Here is an 11,566-nt window from a genome sequence, read left to right as displayed (position 1 = left end):
TGCTATGTGCATGTGTCAGTGCTATGGCTTGTGTATTTTCTGTGGTTATCTGTATCATGTCCCTTTAGGTGTAAACTGTCCAGCTGTAATCAAGACCATATCAGTGAGGTTACTGCATTTTTGCATTTTCTAATGGCTGGAACAGGAGTTCAAGGAGGATTGAACAGTAGCTGCATTGTGTGATGAGACAATCCTTTAAACAATTTTCATATCAGGAGCTTATCAGAAAATTCCGGCCCTGGTGAAAGTTCATACTCAGTGATCTCTAACGGCCCTTGAGCTCTACACTAAGTGCATCTTATTGCAGATTTCCTCAGACTTATTTTTAGGGGGTAGATCTACCAAAAATCTTAAATATAGCAATACTTGGCTTTTGATCTCTCTATGGTCCTCAGCTAAGTTAAGCTTCCAGAGTGTGGAGCTGGTGGAAACACAGGGATCTAGGAGAACATTTACAGAAGTCAGCAAACCTAGTGTGCCTCTAAATTGAATATGCTGAAAAAACTCACTCCCCAAAACAACTCTCTCCATCCCTGATTTTGCACAAATTCCCCTCATCACCAGGCTGAAGGCAGGCACATTCTTCTACTTGGAGTCTTCAGATGTGAGCCTCTTCTGTGTCTCTGAGCAAGATTAATCTCTCCTTCATTTAACAAAAATGTTATTTTTGCCAAATATCAAGAGAGGATTTTAACCCAAGTATCAAAACACTTTTGCATGCACAGTATTTGGATCTAAAAGGGAGAAAAAGAACAGATCCAGCTTTGACATGCTGGCTATCTGGAAAAAGAACCCCAAAACAGAATTGCTACCCAGGATCAAACCTTCTGTGTCCAAATGTCCTCTGTGTGCAGTTTTGCCAGCTGCATTAGGGCTCACAAGTCAGCAAGACATAAAAAGTCCCAAGTGAAGAACTTGAACTGAAATACAAAATAAGGTGCTATGGTCACCTGGGAATTGGGGAGTATCTACCTTGGAGCATTTTCTTACTGCAGGCCATGAGGTTTGTTAGGATAAGATGTACCTGCATGGCTAAATTTGCCATCTCAAGAATAGGGAAATGCTATGCTCTGCCATTTAAAGCAGTCCTTGTGCACCAGTGTCCTTTGGGATCTTGTGAGAAGTCTTAATCAACTAAATCTTTTCAACAGCAAATCTTTTAACTGTACTTCTAAACTGGAGAAACTGTAGGACTGTTCAAAGTCCCTGATCTCCTTCAAGGCTCCTTTCTTCAGCCTCATTTCGACTTCACTGCAGTGTCACTTCAAATGAGGAAATCTATCACCATCCTGTGCTGCTCAGCGTTTGGCAGTCACAGATTTTCAAACAACATATTTCTATTTGGAGGCCAGGCATCACTGAGAAAAACAGATTTGGCTGCAGTAACTTCAGTAACTTTTTCTAAAATAATCCTGCTAATAAATTAGTCTCAGCAGAATTGTACCAGACCTGTGTGCAACCCCATGCCCTGCTGTCTTCTGTTTCAACACACACTGGGAAAATTCAGTGGACAAGCTTTGGACTTACGCATTATCCATTCATGATTACTGGGAGATGGTGGGGAAAAACACCTCAAAGGTTTTTAAAAGGGAACAACTGTATTCTATCAGAAAAAAAATTGACACAAATCCCAGGTACCTCAGTCCCACTTAGGAACCAGAGCTGTAAATTGCCTTACATGCTACAAACTCCTTCCTCAGTCAGGCACTAATCACAGGGCTCTGCCAGTGTGCAGAGTGCTTAACAACACCATGTAAGGCGCAGGTACCCAAAATCACATCCTTCTGCCTGGTTTTGGGTCTTCAAACAAGGTGCATTTGCAGGGAGCATTAGGCAGTGGAAGAAGTTCTTCATATAGGGGTATTCATACTTTATGTTACCCATAGGATCTCAAAATATGTTTGTATTTTTAAGGCATAATAATGTTCTCATAACAAAGTTCTCAGCCCATTTCAACATCTCCTTTCCCTTCTGTCCTCTAGGTTACTTCTTGCTTCAATTTCTTCTGATATGCAAAAGGTAAACAAAAGTAATGCAAAACTGCGAGTGAGGATCATAGAGAAAGATTATCTCCAGAAATTTCAAAACAAAATCAAATCAAATTGGGTCTCCCCCTGCTGTGTGAAACAGAGTATTTTGAATTGTGTCTATTCCCAAAAGCAATGTTACTAGAATTGGTCTTCCACTTGATTACAGAGGCAAATGAAGAAACACAACTTGTAAATATCAAATAAAATGAGACTGCTTGATACAAATGTTTTACATTTATTGGAAGAGTACAGTGAAACGGGGACTGCAGACTCATTAGTGGTAAGTGGTCCAAAGGAGAAGACAAAGAACTATTCAAAAAAGGTCTGCAGTTTACAAGAAGACTGAAAATCTCTTACATAACAGCCTAGGAAAATAAAAAGTTAGCTTGAGTTCTAAAGTGTAACTTAAAAGTATATAAAAATTGGCAAATAAATAAAGTTAAAATGCAGATCTATTTAAAATTATAAAGGACCGACAACTGGCAACTGTAAAACATAGTTATAATTTTCAGACTTGATTAAAAGCCAGATAAATTCACAAATGTTGTTTCTTTTTTTTTAAATTTTATTTTACATGCACTTTAGGGAAGAAGGACCCATTTCCAGTGTTATGTATTATCGATCTGTTTCACAAATATATTATTTTTAAACAACAAAGAGCATAAAAGGTGCTTCACCTGATATTGCTGGTGCGTATTTTGGCACAAAATTGAGAACTGGATACCTAAAGACATCTGCAAATGGCATCTGTGTCCACTCAAGGCTACTGGTGACAAAAGTCTGGCTTGTGATGGCAAGCCAGTGATGTGAATTTCCCTCCTTCCCTAACACCCCTGTTCTGTCTCCAGCTGCCAACAGTTAAACAAAGGAAAAGCAACACATGCAATTTTAAAATCAGCAGTCCTACAACCCCAGCCCAAGTTTCCTCCCTGGAAGTCCTTTAACAGAAGGTACAAGGCAGGTGTTTAATGCTGGCTTTCACTCCTCAATGTTTCTCTGCAGGAGTCTGCCTGCCTTGTGTGTCCTGTGTGATGAACCTTTATCATGGAGTTTTTTCCTATTACATGTTTTCAGCATTTTAGTGAAAACTAAGTGGGAATCTTGCTAAAAAAAAAAAAAACAAATTAACTTGTGATTTACAGGTAATGGTACAATTAACACTGGAAACAGATATGTAAACAGGCATTTCAACTGAGACCCAGTGCAAGAGCAGTTCCCTGTACACAACAATAATGCTTATCTCCTGGAATTGCAGGGTTCAGCACTTAATAGTGGTGGGGCTGTACAATTATTTCTGTAAATAAATGTTGTATGACATAACGAATTCAAATTCCTGAAAGCAAAATGATCAAAATTAACACTGTCTGAAAGGTCTGTTTAAGAAGAAGGAAGTTCATAATAAGGCTGAGGTGGAATTAAGTAATTGCTGTTGATTTGGAAAACGCTGTTCCAATCTAGCCTGACAGCAAAATGTCAAGGTGCATATTTAGCTCTTTAATTCTCCATATGTGGAGCAGGATGTTCAGTATTGTAAACCAGACAGTAACAAATGTTGTTCCTCCGATGTATCTTATGATGTGGACAATTTGTGATATAGCTAGGGTCTGCAATTTCATTAAAAATGTGATTTGAACAATTTGTTTTACCTTGATTCATGGTTACTTCCATTTTCATACAAATCCACTGCCCCAGGTTTTAAAGTTTAACATCACCACATTACTTCTTAATTAAACAACAGCAGGAGTGTATTTGGACTTTTCTGTCACCAGAATAATTTCATTTGATAAGTGAAAGGGTGCCATCTGTGATACATGGAGCCTTCAGAATTAGGAAATATTTGAGAGATGCAACAGTAAAGATTATTACAGCAGAGCTCAGCTGGAAGTGTAAGATTGCTGCAACCCTCACTAGAGAGCAGAATGATTCTTTGAGAATTGAGGCAACAGCTCAGAGTTCATGGCTCTTCTATGTTTTCAATTCATGACCTCAGTCAACTAGATTTAAGGGTTTTATTTATCAATTTTTTCTAAATATGCCTAGAATTTTTTTGTTTGAGGAAGGCACATGGATCTGAGATCTTTAAATGCACCACCCTTCCATAGCTACAATCTCAAACACATACAAAACAATTCAGCTACTGAACTAATTAGTTGTTTAGCTCACACCCCCACCCCCAAATAAACCATCTGAAACTTCTAATTTAAGTCCTGCCTAGATGATGTCTGAGAAAATGGCACTCTGAAATAGCCAAAAATATACATGCCTGAAAATAAAACAAATCTGAGTTAACACCCAAGTTCTATACTTGGACATATATTTCAGCTGAAATTTTATATCAAAGAGAAGGGGACATAATGGTAACTTAGGGTTGTTGGTGGAGGTAGCATTCCCTGGGAGAGAACAGTAAATACACCTCTGAAACTTTCTGTTTTATAGAGTAGTACTAAGGCTGAAAACCAGATATTTCTTTTGCTTATTTGACAGAGAAGTGAAATCAAGGTGGATTCTAGGGTCAAAACTCTGAAAGTTTAAAGTCAGGGGCTTCCAGCCCTGTTCTATATGGTACTTATTATAATGAACACAATGACTCTGATAACTGGATGTGAAAAAAAGCAAAAATGTTGGAGCTACAGGCAGATCTTGCTGGAATTTTCAATGAGAGAATCTTCCGTTGTTTAAAATTTCAGGTCTCAGCAAAGTAAAGTTCGTATTAATAACATACTAAAAGGCAACTCTGCAACGCATATAGGAGCTGGATATAACAGTTCAGTATCACTTTGAGGAAATAAATGGTAGTAATACTTGACTTTTCATAATGTGACGTGTGAATGGATTCTTCCATTTCAATTTGAAGCTTTCCACCTTTAAGCTTTATGTGTTTATAATGGGAAGCTACCCCAGGGAATAGTTACTCTTAGAAAACCTTGATAGGCTCCTGAGGTTGATTCACTTTCCTAGTAAGTTGTTGCTGGTTATTAAGGACTGCTTTTTTAATTTTTTTCAGTAAATCTGCAAAAGGGGAGTGAAAGAAAACATTTTCAATAGAGCTGATATTTCAAATTGATCAGATCTCTTAAAAACTCATGGTTGTTTGGAACTTCAGGAATACTGGACTTGCCCTGTGCTTGCCACGCACCTTTTGATTACTAATTGAGGTCCTGTATTACTAATTACTAGAAGTGAAGGATTGCATGAAAACCACTCTAAGAGGGAAAAAATGCATTGCTTCATTGGTAGCCTGACTAGCCTAGGAAGAAAGCTTCCAACAATATCTGAAGTCCTTTTGTGCTTTACAAGAAGAAAACATTAATTGGCAAACTTTTCCTTTAATAGCAAACTATTTTATGCTTAGCCATAAAAATGTTACAAATCCAAGAGCACTGGCACAAACAAATATTTCTAGCGCCTAAAAAGAGGACAGCTGTCACAGAAAGTGGACTCTCTCAGCTTCTTTCTCTTTATTTAATCTTTTTAATGAGTTATTATTTGTGACAATCAATTATTCTCAGAACTGCTGAATACCATGTTTGATGACACTATCTACACACTAGCTTAGGTCTTCAAATATTGCACTCCCTTAAGTCTGTGAGTAGCACTGACATTTAGAGGATATGACAGCAAGAATACTGGAAACAGGGCTAGTATTTCATCACTGTTGTTAATATTTGTGCAGCAGCACATCTGAGAAAACTGGAGGGGAGACATTTGTAAATACTTCTGAGACTTGGTTACACTGTAACCTCAGAAAAATGTGGGGGATTTTTCTTCTTTTTTGTTTTCTTTATAACATTTACAACGAGTGCAAAAGGGGTAACAAAATAGTTATAAAGAGATAATAAATAGGTAACTTCATAGTCAAGTTTAATCATGTACTTGTATTTAAGTAAGCATAACAGGTGGTCAAAGACATTAATGAAAAAATACTTGAGTATGAATAACCTAGTATTTCCTTAACCAGTTTTCTCTTTCCTGTCAGTGAGAATGGGCTTTACCAGCTGCAGTTCTCACTGATGGCCTTCTGGTGATGCACTTCCCAATAATGATTTCCAAAAAAGTTTTAAGCAATTCTGCAAAAGGGCATATTTTTGTTAAGAAGAAATGCAATATAACTGTAGCTGATAAACAACAAGCTAGTTCATTGTTTTTTTACAGAACTAATGAAAATGCACTAATTTCAAAGAACTAATTTCAAAGTTAATGCCTTTGTGGGATGCTAACACTACATCATCACCCTTTGCTGAACCAAGGTTTGTTTCCAGACAAGATACTTTCCCTATTTTACTTTTCATAAAATAAAGAAGCTGAGAAAAACTTATGACTTCACTGAGGACTGGACTTGGAAGAAAATATGCACTAATTTTCTACTAAAAACAAACTAAGGATGCACTTCTTGCTGTCAAAGCAATTTTCTTACAACAATGAATGCAATTGCTAGGAAAAACATGAAAATAAGAGAAAACCTGTTGAAATCCCTCTCACATTACAAGCTGAAGATAACAGTATTTAGAGTTTCCAACGTTTAACAATATAAAATAATTCAGGATTCTCTCGGGGTCCCTCTGGTTGTGACAATGCCAGTGTAACAACCTAACCTGAAATCCATGCTTGCCAAAGAGGCTGAAGCTTAACTTCTTTGTAAGTTCTCTTTTTAAGTTCCCTAAACACAGTACATGAGCCAAATTACCTGGCTAACCTGGTAAGATTAACCTGGCAAGATTAAGTCATCAAGAGGCCATGTTGAGAAGATATTGCAGCTTTGCTTCTTTAGTGCCATGTCTTTCTTTTAAATTTCATGGCATGGCAGGCTTGGTTGTGAATGCTCCTGTAAGAAGCCTACAGTAGCTATAGGTACGGAGTCCACTTCCTAAATTGAATAGTTTCAACACTTACAAGTCAGACATGACAAATAAATTCTGCCACAAACTGTTAAATGAATGCTACAAAAAGTTTAAATAATCGAAAAGACATGTACCTGTGTTGAAATTTATTCTATACTTACAAAGCCATTCTGGTATTCTCCCAAAGTATTACTAGTTTTGAACTGAACTGGTGCCTACTTCAGTAACCGTAACAAATTTTTCCAATGCTGTAGAAATTCCCTGTTTTAAAAAGACTTCAAATTTAAACAGAAGTGTGATATATATGTATGGAGGTTAACAATTCCAGAATAAAATGTTAGTACTGTTTTTATCCTTCTATGAGAGTCAGGATGGTGACTGGTCAAATTATGACAAATAAAACAGTATTTTATTTTATCTGAATGGAGCAGTATTTCTTGCTGTCAAGAGGGCATATGGCAAAGAAACAGTCCATCTCTCTAATAAAAGAATATTAACTCTCCAGAAAAGCTATGAATGCTGACACTGTCATCCTTACTTGCAGACTTCAGGGATGCATATGTGAGGAAACGCTGTTGGATGGATTTTCCCAAGTGATTGTGAAACATCTCTTAGATCTTAGTACACTTGCACTTGCATTAGCATACTAGCAAATTAAGGCACAGACTCTGTGTACTACTTAGAAGCATACAAGCTAACAAGAACGTTTCCTATAGCTCTTGAAAAATATCTCTGGGCTACTTGAAGTACAGAACTAAGTAAATATATCCAGTACACTTACAATGAAGTTTTAATTTATGCCACCAAGTTTTCCAAGCACTACACTTTAATGGGTATGTGTATATAAATGCTTCCTTATCTCCAAGAAAAAAAATCACTTAACAAAATGCAAGAAGCACTTACCATTCCTTACAGCTGGATACTGACAGTACCACCTCAAAGGCAGGTGATGTGATCCCACACAACCATTCACTGTTGTAGCTGGACACTAATTCCTATGTAACAGACAAATTCTTCTAGCCTACACATATTTTGGTCACATATAGCCCTAAACCACCACTCTGCACTACTGTAAATATACTCTAGAGAGCAAAAGATGATGTGGACAATAGAAAAGCCACCCTAACAGAAATAAAAATGTCATGTAGCCACTGACTTCACTACATCTCATTCCCACTGTAACACTAAAATATAAGGCTAATTAACATTCCAGATGCTGTGTTACTTACTATCCCTGTTTCTTACTTGCATTAGCAGCAACTAGTATCCCTTGATCTGAATATTTCAGTAAATTCCTAGAAGTATTTTAAGCACCTTAATGCTGGAATTCAGACAGGGATACACTAACTTGTTCCTATTTTTATTCGGAGTCCTAGAAAACAATTCCAGCTGCAAAGAGGACCCAGAGTCAAAGTAACAAATGGTGCACTTCCTCCCTCCACTATCTAGTAAGGTTTTATTCTTTCTGGCTTTTTTTAATATATATTTTATATGTATATATATACAAACACAAGGTTTATATTCTTGGTGCATTTAAACCTTGTTTATCCCCAGTCTTTTGATATTTGATTGCAATAGTGTAAGAAAAATAGAAGGTTAGTATTTCTACTCTGCTGTTCCCTGTCAGAGGCTTTAAACATACGTCTTTCCTTTTGGTTGTTTGCACAACTTCCTCATGCCATACAGAAGTAGTATTTTCCTTTGGACACTATGCATGAAATGTTCTTTTGTTTAGAATAAACTTTTGCATGCTCCAGCTGCATTCTGAGAATTTCTACCAATTTTAGGGAAAAAATCAGGGTCAAAAGCAAATCTAGCAGCATATTTTTTTAGTGCCTCTAAGATCAATTATATTTGTCATCTGCTGCTATCATTAATAAACCTCTTTTTCTTGGCCTAGTACTTTCACATATTTTTTGGAAGGCAGATAGTTTGCAGTATTTCTTAACATGTGCTAAGAAATATACTTTATATTGGTCTTTTTTTTCCTAAAATAAACATAGGTCACCATAAAAGAAACATGCTACTGAATTCTGATGGCACTGAAGGAGAAAAAAAGGCATTATTTAAATAGATCACATAGAAAGTCAGAAGTATTTCTACTGTATGGTAACAGATGCACAAGTAATTCAACTACCAAAAATTCTGGATTTTTCCATTTGGTAAGCATAATTGCATCCAGAATCTAACCGAGCTTCATGCTTCAAACCAAGTATCACCTAAATATATTAAATGTAGAAAGAATTTAAAAAAAAAAGCTTCTAGTTGAAATACTTGTCAAAACTGTCTTGAGTTTTAAGGCCAACATGTATGACAATCCCCACATTAATATGCTGACATACAGGACAGGGATAGCAGAGTGGGAGCACAGCTTAAAGTAGAATACTTCTGAAAATGTCACTAGCAGTTATTTGCTGTAAAACAGAAAAAAGCCACAGTCCCTTAAATTTATAGTATGTGCTTTCCTATGTACATGTAACCTAAATTACAGTATTACTGTGACTGGATATATAGCATTTTGCAGTATATATCTTTAATGCAGGTGTAGGCACCATTCAAGATGGTACACCAGTTAGTTTCAAAGTAATCCTAGAAGAATATTGCAAATAATGCTATATAAATGCATAGTGTTTGAGGGAAACAATTACTTCACTGGAAAATAAAGTCCCAGACATTGAGTTTGGCACTTCTTCATCACTATGTCACTTTCTTTTTGATTGAAGACAGCTCTTTCTGAATCTCACTGAATTTTGGCCGGTTTTCTGGCTTGTAGTCCCAGCATCTCTGCATTATTTTATATATTTCTTCTGGACATTTTTGTGGTGCAGACATTCGGTAGCCTGTTACACAGAAAAAGTGGAGAAAACTTTTTAGTACTGAAAACAGATGCTTATCGACAAATCTAAAAAGATAAGAGCAAAGTTCAAATATATTATACAGACCTTCAAGGCAATATGAGGAACATCTTAAATACGTATCCTATACATGACAGATAATTATGAAACTAATTAAAATTCAGTACCAGTGACATTCAAGTTGCGATGCTGCCCATCCCTAATAGCAGCAACTCACAAAGATTTCTTTCTTGTATCTTAGGAAGCAGCTACCCTCTGGTTTTCAGTTGTATTTCCTTACTTCACTGCAGTGAGGAAACTGATAATAAAAATGAAGATGTGAGTAAATGTATTTGCTCCTTTTGAAGATGTATCCACTTTTATTCTCACATTTCTTCCCTTTTTTGTCTCCTTAAGGAAGTTCTTCCCCACCTGCACTTTAGTAATTAATTTTTCCTCCCTCTGTTTTCTTGACTTTTGGATCTTTCCATCTTATCTCAAATCTCTTTCTCTTCTGGTTTGCTTAAACAGGCAGTGTCTTCCACACTTCTCTGCTGCCATCAGCCAAGGAGTTCTCTGACTTGACAATGAGCAGGAGAATGGACAATCAGTTAAGTAAATTAGCAGCTAATCATTCAAAAGTCGCAGGTAAGTGGCTATTCAGGCATATCATCAATAGCCTGAACCACAGAGGTGTACTCACAGCAGTGAAGACAATTTCTCAATGAGTAGGAAGTTGGGAAAAATGCCAGGAGGATTGTATGTATGGACAAGGAGCTCCTGGACAAAATCAAACACAAAATCAGGTAATGGCAGGAATACCAAAACACTGCCTGAGCCTCCAGGGACGAAGCTAAGAAAGACAAAGCCCAGAAGGGCTTGAATCTGGCCAGGCATATCAAAAACAACAAGCAGAGCTCCTCTCACTATGCAGGGGATAAAAGGCTTGAAAAAATGTGTGCCCACTGCTGAATGAGACACTGATCAACTCAGCAACACAGGACAGGGACAAGCTAAGGTACTGAACACTTTCTTCATCTCAACCCCTACTAGCAAGACCAGCCTCCAGGAATCCCAAACTCCAGGGATCAGTGACAAAGGCTGGAACAAGGAAGACGTGCCCTTGATGGAAAAGGACCTGATCAGAGAATACTTAAGCACACCAGATTTAGTAAAGTCAAGGGGCTCTGATGCACCCCTGAGTGCTGAGAGAACGGCCTGATGTGACTGCCACATCATTCCAAATCATCTTTCATACATCGCTTCAACTACAGGGAGGAGTACCTGAAGACAGAAGTAAAGCAAATGCCACTCCTATCTTCAAGTCAGAGCACCCAAGGAACTGCAGGCTGGTCAGCATCACAGTGATCCCAGAAGGTGACGGACCACCTAATGCTGGAAGCAATTTCCAGGTAGTACAGGGAAGTCATCAGGAGTAAGCATGCAGAAAGTCAGCATGGATTCACTAAGAGCACGTCATGCTTGACCAGTGTGAGAAACTCCTTTGATGAGATGAGTGGCCTGATACATGAGGGGATTTCACTGTAAAATTCCACAAAGACACCTTTGAATTTATGGGCTAGAGACAGGACAGGGAGGTGGATTTAAAACAGGCTGAACAGTGAGCCCTGAAGGGAGGTGATGAGTGGTTCGAAGTCTGAGTGGAGCTCCAGGGTCCAGTCCTGTGTCGCACGTTCACTAAGGCTGAGGGTGAGGGGCAGGCGCGCCCTCAGCGATGGTGACACAGCACTGTCCCCCTTGCTGGTGGCACCGAGCCGTGAGGGGGTCTGATACTCTACAGGGTGGTGGTGCTGTCCACAGGGACAGGCTGGAGAAAGGCAGGAGGTTAGGGCCAGGAGCCCCT

General features: G+C 38.0%; 1 protein-coding gene across 5 annotated transcripts in view; it reads right to left on the bottom strand.

Annotated features, from left to right (window-relative positions):
* Positions 1-5,870: 5,870 nt before the first annotated feature.
* FER (FER tyrosine kinase) overlaps positions 5,871-11,566 on the bottom strand; it is a 155,153-nt gene continuing 149,457 nt past the window's right edge. For all 5 annotated transcript variants that reach the window (XM_063180765.1, XM_063180770.1, XM_063180766.1 and 2 more), the window contains one exon: positions 5,871-9,708. In XM_063180765.1, the coding sequence (XP_063036835.1) occupies positions 9,566-9,708 (143 nt within the window). In that variant the 3' untranslated portion in view covers positions 5,871-9,565. The remainder of the gene's footprint in view (positions 9,709-11,566) is intronic.

The sequence above is a fragment of the Melospiza melodia genome, chromosome Z (genome assembly GCF_035770615.1).
Source record: "Melospiza melodia melodia isolate bMelMel2 chromosome Z, bMelMel2.pri, whole genome shotgun sequence".
Lineage (NCBI taxonomy): Eukaryota > Metazoa > Chordata > Aves > Passeriformes > Passerellidae > Melospiza > Melospiza melodia.
Note: the sequence above shows the minus strand (reverse complement) of the source record. Positions and strands in the feature narration are given on the sequence as shown.